Source organism: Cannabis sativa, chromosome 1, assembly GCF_029168945.1.
Source record: "Cannabis sativa cultivar Pink pepper isolate KNU-18-1 chromosome 1, ASM2916894v1, whole genome shotgun sequence".
Lineage (NCBI taxonomy): Eukaryota > Viridiplantae > Streptophyta > Magnoliopsida > Rosales > Cannabaceae > Cannabis > Cannabis sativa.
In genome coordinates this window covers 9,293,087-9,309,181 of record NC_083601.1, presented here as the reverse complement: position 1 = coordinate 9,309,181, position 16,095 = coordinate 9,293,087, and the positions used below count along the sequence as shown (strand labels likewise).

General features: G+C 37.1%; 1 protein-coding gene across 1 annotated transcript; it reads left to right on the top strand.

Annotated features, from left to right (window-relative positions):
* Positions 1 to 1,649: 1,649 nt before the first annotated feature.
* On the top strand, positions 1,650 to 4,028 carry LOC115706482 (signal peptidase complex subunit 2). The gene is made up of 5 exons (XM_061103531.1): positions 1,650 to 1,895; positions 2,031 to 2,186; positions 2,394 to 2,471; positions 3,480 to 3,622; positions 3,738 to 4,028. Exons 1-5 carry the CDS (start codon positions 1,785 to 1,787, stop codon positions 3,832 to 3,834), a joined length of 585 nt encoding a protein of 194 aa, XP_060959514.1. The 5' UTR covers positions 1,650 to 1,784; the 3' UTR covers positions 3,835 to 4,028.
* Positions 4,029 to 16,095: the final 12,067 nt, after the last annotated feature.

Sequence of the window (16,095 nt, the reverse complement as noted above, 5' to 3'; positions counted from 1 at the left end):
TAAATAATAATTTTGATCCTGTATTTTTCAAAATGACACAATTATACTTTTAGCTCAATTTCGTTAAAATAAAACATAATAATAACTTAACTTAGGGAGTTTTATAACTAAGTGAGTTATATTTTTTTTTACATCTTTTTATATTAAAAATTGATTTTATGTTGTTCGTATGAAAACAAAATAATGAAATTGAGCTCAAAATATTATTATGTACAATTTTAAAAAATATAAATTGTGAATCGTTATTTAATAATGATTTTGGCAAAACACAAAATTGAGAATATTTGTTCCATGGAGGCGTGAATTACGGCTAGTGAGTGACCTTAAGCTGAAGACTGGACATTGGAACGTTCCCTTAGTTAAGGAGCTCTTTGATGGTATTGAATCTAAGGCTATTTTGTCTATACCGGTTTCAACATTTGGTAGACACGATTGGTTAATTTAAACCTTTTCTGAAAGTGGTATGTATACAGTTAAGAGTGGATATTGGAGTTCTGTTTTGAAATTGAGATGGTGGCAAGTGTCAGCCTCTTGTAGTTCCTCACGCTGGTGGAAGTATTTCTGGTCTCTCACCATCCCACTCAATGTTAAGAATTTTATTTGGAAAGCGAGCCTTAATTTTGTGCCTTGTTATGCTAATCTCGCAAGGAATGGCATGAAGACTTTTGATGTGTGCCCTTTATGTATCCAAAATAATGAAACCACGATCCATGCTTTTTGGTTTTGTTCTTCACCTAAAAATATTCAGAAAGGCTGGGTTGTTAAAGGGTTGGACACTTTGAAAAAGGCTTCTTGTTTTTATGAATTGCTTGTGGGTTGTGTGGATGTCCTTTTAAAGCATGATGTGGAAGAATTTCTTGTGTTATGTTGGAGAATTTAGTATCGTCGCAATACTTTTGTTCATGATAAGAAGACGTTATCTGATGAGTTGATTAGTCAATGGGCTTAAAGTTTTCTTTGGCGTTATCAAGATGCTTAATCTAATTTGGATCTGAATGCTCATGTGAAGCCAACAGAGACTGTGGTTTGGCTCTCAAGTGGCTCGACCAAGACTTTGAGGTTAGTGATTTTAATCTATTTGTGGATGCATGTATCAATGAGGATAATAGTTGTATGGGTCTTAGGGCGGTGGTGATAGATCGTGACGGGGTGATTTTGTGTTCTGTAAGTAATCTAGTGGCAGCCTCCTTTCATCCTCATGTGGCAGATGCAGCAACTCTCTTAAGTGGGTTGTTGTTGTGTCACCATTTGGGGTACAACTCCAATACTGTTTTCTCAAACTGTCTTCGTCTTGACCAAGCTATTAATATATCAGACAGAGTTTGATATTATTGTTCATGATATTTTACATATCCGGCTTTCTTTCTCTTTTATTTCTCTTACTCATTGTAAAAAGGCTCAAAATGCTTTAACTCATTCTCTTGTACGCTTGGCTTTATTCTTTTACTTTTCTCGAGTTTGGTGACCTGATTTACCGCCTTACCTCTAATCTTGACTATCATGTAGTGTCCTTGATTTTGACTTTTTGCCTTTTAATAAAAAATTTCTTCAATTCCAAAAAAAAAAAAAATATAGTATTTACCCATAAATTTACTTTTTTTTTTTTTAAGTCCATAAATTCACTTAATTGTTCTAGTTTTAAAGGAACGCGCATTACGCACCCAGTTGCGTAGATTAGAAAAATAAAAGGCCGTTCCCCGTAACACTACGCTCATCTCCTCACCCTCTTTCTCTGTCAACCATTTTCAGACCAGTTTTCTTCCAAACCCTCAATCTCGACAAAAATGCAGGACAAGAAACCAGAAACCGCACCAACGCCACCCAAAACCCCTAAGAAGACTAATCTTCTGGATCACCACTCCATTAAACACATGCTCGATGAGTCTGTTTCTGAGGTCAGTGTATTTTTCCCTTTCCGATCTCGTTTCTTATATTTTCTAGGTTACCAAACAACTTCGATCTTAAAATTCTGTTTGTTGACTATCAATTTTTCTTTCTTCTTTCGTAATTTCGGGGGATTAAATAATTAGATCGTTACGAGCCGTGGCTATGTCGAAGACGTGAGACTCAGTAATGTTCGATTATTGCTCGGAACTGTTATCATTGTCATTGCATTGTTCGCCCAGTTTTACAAGAAAAAGTTCCCTGAGAACCGTGATTTTCTCATTGGTTGCATCGTGTTATATCCTTTTCTGGCTATGCAATTTTGATTTAGCTATACAACTAATTAACATTTCTGGTTGAATTAAGATGCTTCTGTCTTGATGGAACATAATTTTAAACCTGAAATTTTGATAATGTCTAGATGAAAGGGGTGAGTATTATAAACATATATGTATATATAATATTATTAGTGATTGATTGAATGTGTTAACCTTGACGCTCGCACATATGTAGTCTTCAATGGGTTGTTGCAGCTGATCATATACACAAAGGAGAAGAATGCGATCCTGTTTACCTATCCTCCCGTGGTATGTTTACTTCTTGATAGTGATACCATTTGAATTCAATGTAGAAATGGCTATCTAATTTAAGTTTGATTGGAATTGGATTAATGCGAAAAGAAAAGGTAGAAATATAATATATGCATATTTGAGTCTGTATAAACAGGTTGGATTTGTTTAAGTATTACATGGTCCTTGAAAGGTGCCTTATTTGAAATTTGTGCTATTAATAATGTCTGGTTTTTCTGTAATAATAGTATAATCGTATGTTTGGCTTGGGTTAGGTATTTGTTTAAGTATTCTATGATCTTTTAAAGGTGCCTTATTCGCAATGTTTGCTATTAGAAATTTCTGGTTTTGCTGTAACAATAGTAGTCGTGTGTTTGGCGTGGTTGGGTTAGGTCATGTTTATAAGTTGCAATTCTCCTTCATTTGCTACTTTCATGTTTCAAGGTTCCACTGCCATCTCATGGTTGAAAGTTTTAGAATGCTTGCTTGTCAATGTTATACCAGATACTTTTCTACTTGGAATTGAAAGATTTTATAGAATTATCCTTTATTGTCTTGCAAGATTTCATTAGAACTCGAATAAAGCTACATAAACTTTGACAACTGATATTTGTTATCATGTGATTTATCAGTCCTACAATATTATGAAATGTTAAATCCCGTGGAATCGAGTAATATTAGCAATCAAACCTTAGATTCAGGCCCTTTTATGAGGTTTATTGTTCTCATATGGTTTTCTTTTTTTTTTGTCCTTTTTTCTTTTTTTCCTACTCTTTTTTTTATAAATTAACATATCACTAAAACTGGTTCAGTTATTTTCATTGTAAACAAAGAGAATAGAAACGCTCATCTTAGGATTCTCACCCCTTTCCCTCCATTCTCTCCTCACTTACACACGCATATTGGATCTTAACTAATTAAGCTAGCTGCACATATGAATATCATTTTCGTAGCTGCTCACAAATTTAAATTGTGTATGAATTAATGATGTCAAAGATCACCTTTTTTATTTTCTTTCCTTTGCAGGGATCATTTACAAGCACTGGATTGGAGATCTCTTCCAAACTACCAAGATTCTCTGATATGTACACGCTTACTATTGCAAGTGCTGATCCCAAATCTATTTCTGCCAATGAACCAGTAGAGTTGACAAAAAGTGTAACTAAGTGGTCTCTCTCTCTCTCTCTCTCTCTCTCGTGTGCATTTATGAATTTTTGTATAATTATTTCTGCTTTCTTCTATTGTGTTAAGAGCTCCTAATTTATATCATATTGTAATTTACAGGTTCACGAAGGATGGGGTATTGGTTGAGGGCCTCTTTTGGAAAGATGTGGAAGCATTGATAGATCAATATGCGAAAGAACCAAAAAAGAACAAATGATATGGAAGCTCTAAACTTCACATATAGGACAACACTGGTTTGAGAAGACGAGCTCTAGTTATAGTATCATGTAATCACAGATGTTGTGCAGGAACTATCTGATCCTTTACATTGGTTATTTTAGAACTATACCTGTTGAATTGAAGTTTACTGTGTTTTCAGAAGACAAATATATAAGATGAGTTTTAGTCAGAGTTCTCATTAGTGCAATGTAGAAAAGGTTAGTAGTGTTTTTTTATTTTTTTTATTTTTTTATTATTATTATTATTTTTCATTTTCCGTAAGTAATCAAAATTTGAGATTAAATAACTCCAAGATTTGTATCTGGAGTGTTAGTAGCTTTGGATAGTTTATGATTTTTCATTGAAAAATTATTGGGTGTGTTTGGTAACACTTTTTTAATCAGTTTTTTGTTTTTAAAAAATTAAAAAAGTGAAAATATTTTTTAAAATCATGTTTTATAAAATTGTTTTTACTTTTTCAATTTTTTTTATTAAGAATCTAAAATTTAAAAATAAAAAAAAATCACTTTTAAAATTTTTTTAAACAGTTTTTCTTACCAATAATTTGGACTGATTTGATCTAACTTAGACCTTGGAAATTGAATTAGGACCCGATCAGACTTAGACTTGCCCCGGTCCTGACCTTAGATCTGGCCTCAGACCCAACTTAAATAAAATCAACAAAATGAAAATGAAATTTAAAGAATACATTTTTGTTTTTTGTTTTTAAAATGGAAAAACAAAAGTGGTTATAGAACACATTTTTGTTTTTCAAAAATAATTTTAAAAATAAAAATTTTACTTTTATGTTTGTGATTAAAAAATTTAAAAACAAAAGTGTTACCAAACGCCACCATAGCAAATGGTTCCAAATTATAAGATTATGTTAGTAAATTTTCTCATTTCAAAACTTGTAGAGAAATGATTCTATTAGACTATTTATTATTTATATTGTCTTTTGTCACATGAAAAAATTAATATTTTTTTTTTCATATTTTTTTAGAATTAGAAGTAAATTATTTAGAAATTATGGTATATTTATATTAGTTTTGTTAAAAAAAATTCTATTTGAAAGTTCTGTCGATTTTTTTATTTTCTTATAAGTTGTTGTGGGTTGTTAGTATATAGATTTTGTTGTACAGTATGTTTCTGTTTTGTTCTATAATATATATTATTCTTAAATGATATTTATTTGTTTATTTTACTATGTATAATAGTGGTATATATTTTTTTAGTATAACACAAATTTTCTAATGTATTTGTAGACGCGATTTTTCGTCAACTGATCTAAGAAGATCGTAAAATATAAAGGACTACGATAAATTAATTTTGACTAATGAAGTTGCAATAAATAAATTGGTGCTTTCATTAAGAGTGCTGCGGTGAAAATTTGACTGTTTTCTCTTTGGAGAACTCACCAATTTACTTTTTTTCACGATGCTATTGAGTACGAGGAGGACTAGTTACGAGGAGGATGCTAAAGTCCCAAGGGGGGAGTTAATCAACCCCAAAGTAAAGGAACCTTTGTCCTTCCACAACCACATGGAGAGGGAACCTCTAGGCATCGGGAAAAGCGTCCCATGCTACCTATGCCAGAAGATGAGGGACAAGTCTAAGATTGTGAGAGTTCCTCATCTCCATCTAAGGAGCGCCCACCAGTCAGGTCCATACCTGTCCATGAAGTGTTTCAAGAGAATGAAACTCTGTGTGTCGAGATAGTAGAAAGCTTACGCCACAACAGAGAGCTCCAAGAGCAAGCCTAAAGGCATGGGGACCAACCTCCTGTACCGAGAGATTCTTCTCCATCTAGGAGAAGAAGGGGGCGCCCAAGGAGAGAACATGCCCCCATGAATAACCCAACAAGGAGGGGGGACCACCAACCTTTACCAAATGTTGGAGTCCATGCAAGACCTGCACAAGAAACCATGTATCATTACATGGAAATGGTCATTAAGCCCATGGGACCCAAACTGTTCCTCCAAGGCCTAACTGTGAGAATAATATCATGGGTCGAGAAGAAAGGAGAGAGCAACCTTCTCCGATTCGAGCACCACCATCACTTATAAGGTACCCCGATCCGTCAATTGGTACCACTTCGCAAGAACCAAGGCGATCCACCTCTCATGGTAATGCGCCACATGCTCAACCACCTAGGGGGCTTAGGCGACACACTACCCCTCGCAAAGATCGTTCTCGTCAGAGGCCAACATATTGTGGACAAAAACAAAGGATGCCCCAGGTGCCAACTTGCCCCAAAAAATAGCTGTGTCTAAATCAGACAATACTTTGACACCATACTCCGAGCCATACTCTGAGCAGCCCCCACTCTCTCCTCATCATCCACAAAACAAAGAACAATGAGCTTTGCTAAGGATAGTGGTTGGTCTGATTCTAAAAGCTGCTCCATTAGTATTCATAATAATGCACCTCGCAATTATGAGCGTCACCACAACAATCGTCCCCCAAGGGACGCAAGAAGACCTGATTTGCGAGAATACCTCAATCAAAGACAATCTGATTTGAGGGAACATTTGAATAGAAGGCAGAATCCAATTCCATCAGTAGCAAATAACAACCATAATATCAATGGGGGACGTCAAAACAACATCCCCAAGCTGACGATGGTGAGGAAGGACAAGTTAATGACCCTAGGCTCAATCCTTTGTAACAAATGATACAACAACTGATGGTGCCCAATAACCAAAATGCCACTGGATATGATTTGGATGAGGAGCCAGAGCCTTACTCTCCTAGAATATTGGCCCTACCATACCCACAAGAATTCAAGATGCCGACCACAACCAAGTATGATGGGAGTACGGATCCCAGGGTCCACATAAGTGACTTTGACACACTTATGCGTGCCCACCAAGTAGTTGGTGACTAAAAATGTGTGTTAATCCCTGTAACACTCACTGGAGCAGCCAAGACTTGGTTCAAGAAATTTAAGAGACACTCTATTACCTCATGGGACCAACTCTCACGTGACTTTAAGAGGGAATTCCGCGCCGCCAAGGCCAGAAATTTAGAATGTTCCTCCCTTGCTAATGTGAAGCAACAACTAGGCAAAAGCTTAAAAGCCTATATTAACCGATTTAATGTCGAGGCCGCCAAGGCTAGAGATGTTGATGATAGTGGACAACTTATGGCACTGGAGGCAGGAATTACTAATGGGTCCCAATTTTGTGATAGTTTGCAAGGAAAGAGAGCACGCACTATATGAGTTCATGAAAAGAGCTCAAAAGTACATCAATAGGGAGGAGGCAAGGTTGGCCAATAACCTTCCTCTTTCATCTGGAGCAATAGAAGCTACTCCCACTTCAACAAACAATAACCCCTCCAATGCGAACACATCCAACAAGAGGAAAAATGACCACGGTGGGGACCACAACAATACTAAGAAACAACCTCTTTACACCATCTTCACAGAATTGACTGAAATGCTAGAAAGAAACTATTTTCCTCACTAATGAACAAACTGTGAATTTAAGAGTTCCAGAACCAATGAAGGGAATCAGAAAAAAACCAAGATACCTCAAAGTATTGTCGATACCAAAAAGATGTTGGCCACACAACCAACGAGTGTAAAGTCTTGAAAATAGAAATTGAAGATCTCATTTGAGCTGAGCCACTTGCTCGTTATGCGCACAACAAGCAGGGGGCGAATACCCAAGCACAAGGACAAGCCCAAAACAATGCCCAAGTAGCGCCAAACAATGTGCAAGCCCTGCCACAAGGCCAAATGTAGATATGGTGCCACCATTAGAAGGGCATGATGTCTTAGTAATTGCCGAAAGTCCACACTTTACTGGAACAAGTAATGGGGCCCAAAATGCTACATTAATGAACTGAAAAGTAGTAACAATGCACAAGTGTCACCACCTCAACGTCACCCAAAACAACCACATACAAAAAATTTCATTATTTTTAATGAAGAAGATGGAGACCATGTACAGATGCCACATAATGACCCCTTGGTGACAACCACCCAAATTGACAACAAGAGAGTGAGGAGAATACTTGTTGATAATGGAAGTGGGGTCAACTTATTATACAAGTCCACCATTGACAAGATGGGACTTGAGACTCGTGATTTATAATCGTGCCCCACATATCTATATGGATTTACCGGTAAAGGCATAACAAGTATTGGAAAAATAATTCTCCCTCTCATAATGGGAGAGGCCCCACAAACTGTAACAAAAATGATAGAATTTATCATTGTGGACATTCCATCGGTTTACAATGTAATAATAGGAAGACCAGCGCTTATCGCACTGGGGGCAGCAACATCAGTGAGACATTTAGTTGTGAAGTTTCCAACAAACTATGGGAATGACATAATACGTGGGGACCAGTTGGCGGCAAGGGAACGCAAGGGGCGTGCATAAATTAATCCAATCTAATGGCAATTGATCGATCCAATTACAACCGACCGCCAACATTGGATATCCAATTGTGATCGAATCAGATTGGATGTTATTTTTGAATATCCAATTGGATCGAATTGGATGTTGGATGGGGTGTCCAAAAATCCAATACATCCTACATCCAATCAAATTAATTAGTATGTTCATTTTATTTGGATGAGTAATTAAATTTTCTATTATTATACGTAAATTACATATGTATATATAAAAATTAACATTAAAATTTTACTCTTTCTTTCTTGGATTGGATGAATCCAATCCAATCAAATACATGCTAGACCTAAAATATTAGATGCATCTGATCCGATCTAAAAAATACTAGGTCTAAAATATTAGATAAATTTAAATTAAACTAATAAATATATATAAAATACATCTAACGGATAGAACTGATCCAATCCAACATCCAATGGAAGTTGGATCGATTGGATGATTGAAATTATTTGGATCTGATCGGATGGTAAAATCTATCATCTAATATATAATTGGATCGGATCTGGATAGGCCTAAAACATTAGATGTGGTCCAATAAACACCCTTACGCAACAGTGTGGCACTAAAAGGACAACCCCAACTTGGGACTCAACTTTTCCAATCCACGACTTTTGAACACACTTGCCAAGACAATAAAAGTGGCTAGGAGAAGCCACGTGGAGCCACCCTTTTTTAGTTTTTAATGAGTGCATATTTGTACATTCATTCTTAGTCAATTATTAGATAGATTAATATTTATTTTTGTATAGATCTAATGTGTTTTCTCCAAGTGTGTAGGTTTGTGCTAAAAAGACATTTTGCGATGGACTGAGATCTTTGAGCCCATTTTTGACAATGATTTCATCATTTTCTCGAAGAGCTTATGAAACCCAATATGATAGAGCTCGTTCCCAGCTTTCCAAAACATGTTAATGTTTGGAATATTTTACCAGGATCTAGATTTACTAACAAGTATGTTGATTAACATCCTAAATATGAATATCTCTAAAACAATAAAATTAAACACATAAGAGTTTAAAAAAGCCTTACTGTAAAGGGAAATCATAGTCCTCCATATACTCAACCCATCTTCTTTGCCTCAAGTTCAAGTCCCTTTGAGTAAGAAGATACTTCAAGCTCTTATGATCTAAGTATAACTCAAACTTTACGCCATACAAATAATATCTCCAAATCTTCAAGACAAAGATTACCGTGACAAGTTCTAGGTCATGCGTAGGGTAATTCTTCTCGTGTGGTTTCAATTGTCAAGAAGCATAGGCAACCACCTTGCCATTTTGCACGATGACACCTCCTAATCCAGTTCCTGAAGCATCAGTGAATACCACATATGGTTCCTCATTATTAGGAACAGTGAGAACAGGCACCGAAGTAAATCTTTCCTTCAATTCTCTGAGAGCTCTTCACAACTATCATTCCACATAAACTTTTATTCTTTTCTTGTTAACTTTGTCATAGGCATAGCAATCCGAGAGAAATTCTCCACAAAGCAACGATAGTAGCCTACCAACCTAAGAAAACTTCAAACTTTAGTGACATTCTTTGGTCTTTCCCACTGTAGAATAGAGTTTATCTTTGTAGGATCAACAATGATACTATCTTAAGATATTACATGGTCCAAGAACTTGACTTCAGTCATCCAAAACTTACACTTCTCTTTCTTAGCATATAATCGATGATCTTGCAATGTCTATAATACTGTTGTCAAGTGTTCAGCATGATCCTCACGTGTCTTAGAATACACCAAGATATCATCAATGAATACCACCACAAACTTATCCAAGAAAGGTCTAAAGACTCTATTCATGAGATCCATAAATCCAGTAGGTGCATTCATTAACCCAAATGGCATTACCAAAAACTCAAAGTGTCCCTAACGTGTCCTGAAAGCAGCCTTAGGGATATTTTCTTCCCTAATCCTCAATTGATGGTAGCTTGATCTCAAGTCAATCTTTGAAAAGAACTTTGAACCACCAAGTTGATCAAATAACTCATAAATCCTCGTACAGGATATTTGTTTTTAATTGTCATCTGATTCAACTTTCTATAGTCGACACAAAGTCGCAAAGTTCCATCAGCTTTCTTAGTAAACAAGACTGGAGCTCCCCATGGAGAAGTACTATGCCTAATGTAACCCTTATTTATTAACTCCCCTAATTGTTTTTTCAATTCAGCTAACTCTGCATGTGCCATGTGGTAAGGCACAAAAGAAACTGGTTGAGCTCTGGGAATCAAATCAATGCAAAACTCGATCTCCCTATCAGGTGGTAACCTGGTAAATCCTCTAGAAACACATTTGGAAAACCAGTAACCACAGATATCCAAGGGAACTGGTCTAAATCCCTAGAATCTTCCTCGATCGTAAACAGATTCCCATAACACTCTAAGTTTCTCTTTCTACCTAAGCATGCCCTCAAGAGAGGATTTTGTCTCACTACACTCATGTTGGCTCGATAAACAATGAAATCACCACAGGGGTTAAAAGAGTCATTCTTTTGCGTGAACAATCCACAATAGCTTGGTATTTAAACAACCAATCCATACTAAGAATTACATCAAATTGCCCATAGGCAACACTAATAAGTTTCTAGACAACTTGTGTCCCTCAAACACAATACAAACTGACCTACATATAGTGGATACCTCACCGTGTCCTCCCATAGGTACACTCAAATGTAACACAGGACTAAAACTTTCCCAACTCAAACCTAACATACTAACAAACATCAATGATATAAAGGAATGTGATGCACCAGTATCAAATAACACATGAGCCCAAGAGTGTGAGATAAGAACCATACCATCAACAACTCCCTGGTCAGCACTGCCCTGTACATCATGAACCCCTAGAGCATAGGCTTGAGCGGACGACTTTGTTTTTGCCTTTCCCTTTCCTTGACTAGGATGGCTTGTACTTGCACCAGACCCTCCACCTTGATTTTACCTTCTTTGACTACCCCTAGGAGCAGGATTTTGGAAACCTTGTGAGTACCCCATGTTGAACCCTGAACCTTGTGGCCTAAACTGATGTTGATACTGAGATTGTTGGCCCGATTGGGGTGTGAAATCGTAGGAGGAAAACTGAAACTGGTTGGTCCTGAGCTATTTAGGAAAAGGAGTAGACTCTACATAGTTATTTATGGGTCCTCCGTGAGATGCTTGAAATCTTTGTTGTCGTTGTGGGCAATCTTTCTTCTTATGACCTTGTTAACCACAACTGAAACACCCGTATGGTCCCTTACGAGTCTTTCCAAATGAACCACTACTAGTGCTACTCCCACTAAATTGGTGTCCTTGGGATCGCGGCCCTTGATTCTTCTTGATCATCTTTCTGTCATTTCCTTTTCCTTTGCTTGGGTTCTTCTTCTCATTCCCTTCTACATGAGCCTCAGTTCGCAAGGCTACTGTCACACACTCAGTTAGGTTGTTAAAGGTCAAAGGGGCTATTGGACCACGTATCGCAGGCCTCAAACGACGCATGAACTGTTCAATCACAAAGGGTTGGTCAACAACACCAGGATATGGATAAGAAGATAGCTCTACAAACTTCATGCAAAACTCATTCACAGTCATATCCCCTTGTCTTAAACCATCAAATGCTCCAATCAGAGCCCTCCTGTGAGATGGACTAAAATATTGCTCCCTGAAAACTTTCTCAAAATCTTGCCAAGTCATCCCATCAGTTTCCATTGTCCTGGATAAGGTCTCCCACTAATTTGTTGTACCACCCTCTAACTTGGACACAACAAAAGTAACTTGGTATTCCTTAGGTGTTCCTATTGTGTTGAAATTTTTCTTTATCTTCCTCAACCACCTTTCAGCTACCATGGGATCTTGTCCACCCTCACACTCAGGCACTTGGATTTGATGAAAGATCTGAAAATGATGACTTTGTCGAGCGGTAGGATCCATCTGCTGTGCGGGAACTGCTCTTAAGGCTTCGAGAAGGGCATTCATAGGGAATTCAGCTTGTGGAGGTTCGACATTAGCTTCAGGGACGTCTTCTCCAACCGTTCTCCTTGTCTTCCTTCCTTTTTAGAGGCATTTTCTTAGGTCTGAGAACCAAAGGTTAATCAGTTAGTGAGAATTGGATGCTAATAATATAAATATGTCTTATACATATAAATATCAAGATACTTATTACTATTATTATTTAAAATAAATCTAAACTATTTGGTGACACACTCCGAGGTAATTAAACTCGCTGCTTTGATACCATTTTTCTGTCACAACCTGAGCCCTAGGCCGTGGCAGATATGTAATATTCCTAACTTGGGTGGTTAAAAGTCACACTTTGACTCTTGTAGGAAGATAACGCTTATAAATGATCCTTTAATTTATATCACAAAATACTTATTTAAAAATAATAGATTAACTCCTATACCAATAAGAAAATATTAGTAACAAAATCAGGACCACTCATTGATATAAAAGAACAATAATATCCCCACAGCTATCTAGTCACTGAATAGATAGATTTAATAGGTCAATAAAATACCAAAATAATATCTAGCATCCATCATTCCTCATTTCTAACTGACACTTAGCTAATTTAATTCATCGAGACCATCCATTCCAACTTAAATATAAAATTAGTTTCATTAGAAGATTAAAGAGTAGAATAAGACTAAACTAATAACGACTTTCTTTCTCAACGGTACCATCCTCATCGACTAGCATCAGACTGAGTTCCTGGAATAGGAGAAAATAGGGGGTGAGCTTATAAAGCCCAGTAGGAAAACAACTAATATCAAAGGACCCTTGGTTTAATAAAATTCTTGCATGGTTAGCTTTGTAAAATAAAATAACTCATCACCATTATCAAAATGTATAAACAAAGTAGAGAGATCACAAATAATCACAAAATCAAGCGTCAAATGCATATCACACCGTCTACTAGACCTCTAGCTCTCAATACCAATCATAGAAAACGACATCCAAAACCGGGTAGTCGCACCTGATATCCACCATAATACCGAGGCTCAGATTTAATTCACTTCCTGCACAGATTCTAGGTCTTTCACCTACAGGTGAGTGCACACCTGATCTACCTATGATGATAAAAAGACTAGGCCGTGAAACAACAATATGCACTGAACATGATCAACATGGCTCTCATCAGTATAACCAAAACAGGCAAATAATAAGAATAACAAAAGAACATATTTTTTTTTATTTTCTAGAAAATCTGGCAGCATAACGACTGTATTTTAAATAAACCCAAATATCATAACATGCATAAATATTTGTACAAAAATATATTTGACACTCAGTGCCCTAGAACAGTCCAGAAAAATGTGCAGATTAAGTTTTCAATTTTTTTAAACAATTTGTAAATCATAAAAATTTGAATGTGTCTGTTATTCAACACATATAAAAATCAAGTCCAATAATCAAATTGAGTCTCTACCTCTCTCAAGTCGTTAAACTTTGTCCAAAAGACGATCTTAAGCTCTTAAGTCCCGAGCTCCAATTGTTTAGTCTAATCTTAGATATTACTCTCACCTATACCATCAAATGGCTAAATAATTATCATCATTGCATTCTACATTCAAAATCGTGTCCAATGACATATAATATGATTGTATTTAAAGTTTGGAGTTCTTAAACCTCACTTAAGCGGTGCACATTAACTATCGGTGGCGGTAAAAATCGGTGTACCGGAAACATCACCGAAAATAAAGGTAGTACATATCAAAACGACCACCTCGACAAGTAGATCACACCCATGCCAACTATTTGTCAAAACAGTATACGATATTACTGGAAAGGGGTGGAGCTACAAAAATGTCACCGGAAAAAGTAGCGAGTTGGGCGAAATAGCTTATTGTAGGTTGTTCTCCTCGTCAAACTGAGTCTAGTAGTGAAGACGGCTCATCCAACGGACACCGGAGGTGGCCAAAAAATCTATTCAAAGTTTGAATTGCCAAACTTTGACTTGCGATTCCGGCCTAACGGCGGCGAAAAGAGCGGTGCCGCTTGGGGTTGAGGTTGCCGGCACCTGGGGGTTCGAATGGTCTGAAGCGTGGGGCTGGGCGGTGGCTGGAGTCCACCGGTGATGGGGTTTGTGGGTTTTCTTTTTGTGTTTTGAAAAGAGAGAAAAAGAGAGTAAGTGAGAAACAGGACGATATAGGGGGTCTGATTGTTTTTCTTTTATATACATATATTATTATTATTTATTTATTATTATTATATATATCTTTGACTCGATCAAAAACCGAGTCTTTACATAACAAATAACCATCTGGAAGAGTTTAAGGAGTATGGTCGGCGTAGCCTTCGTTTGGGATTGGGCCTTGCGAGCCCAATTGTCAACCGAGCTACTCGATGGATGCCACCTCCTCCTAGATTCTTTGCTCTAGCGACGGATGCTTCGGTGATTCTAAGGAGGGGCTTTGTTGGATTAGGAGGAGTGATACGGGATGCAGAGGGTGTGAGTTGGATGGCATGGTCATCAGGTGTGTTAGGAGAGTTCTCTGCTATTATGGCAAAGTTGTATTCGTATGGGCCTGGTTCTTGCGTATTAATTTAGTTTCAATATCTCCATTATTAATAGTGAATCTACTATGGCAATTAGTTGAATTAATATATTTTACATAAATTTTAGTTTTCAGTCTATTTTATTAGATATCCATTCTTTATTAGCTGTTGCTGGTGGTGGTTCTTGCAATGTCATTTCGCGATCAGCGAATGATGTTGCTCATACATTGGCAACCTCTGTTACTAGTTTAGGAGATTATGTTTCGACAGATGCTTGTCCTCAATTTTTGAGTTTTTTTTGTAAAAAAAAAGAGCATTGTTATAGAGTATTAGTGCCTAGTACTTTAGACATGTCGCTTTGTGATTGGCTAGCGATACTCTCTAAAAATTATTATATATAATTATATGAGATCTGATACTTAATTGGACTAATAACAATAGGGAAATTTGAATTTTTATGCATTTTATACGGGATAATTAGTTAGGAGAACCAATAATTAGGGTAATTTAAAAAATAGGACACTTTTACAACCCTAAAATACCCTCCTCATAATTTCTAACCCTTTCTCTCTCCTTCTCAAACAAACTCTCTCTGCCCACTTCGCCCGAACCAAACCGCGACCCCCACCTCCGATCGAGACGACCGCCACCTCCGACCGAGACGACTCCGACGGAGACCCACAGAACCACTCCAATCGAGACCCACACGGTACCGACTCTACATTGGCTGGATTCGCGAACCGAACCCACAATGTCAAAGGTGTGTATTAATTTTTTAATTTTTTTTTTGTGAGAAAAAGTTAGAGATTGAGTTTGTTTGTGATTGTGTATGTGAAACTTAGGATTTTGTTAGATTTAGGAATTTTTTTTTAAATTATCTCAAATCTATGAAATGGGTAAACTTTTGCTTGAGGAAGAAGAAGTTCCGATGGGTTCGATGCATGTCCGATGCTCGGACCGATGGTCCCAAAAATCGATTTTAATAGCAGAGGACCGATGGGTCCGATGCTTGGACCGATGGGGTCCGATGGTCCCCAAAAATTGATTTTTAATAGCAGAGGACCGATGGGTCCGATGTTCGGACCGATGGGGTCCGATGGTCTTGTCTCGTGTATGTTTTTCTTGGGTCTGATGGGATTGGGGGTCCAATGGGCCCGATTGCAGGCCCGATCGGCCCCCCTTTTTTAGTATTTTCATTTCAAATTTTTTTATAATGTCTGATAGGTCTGATTATGGGTCTGATTGCTTTGTTTACTTTTCAAATTTTTATGTTGGGTGCGATGGGCCCAATTGTGTGTCCGATGGGGTCCGATTCTTTGTATTGTTTTAAATTTTTTAGTTTGGATCAGGCCCTGATT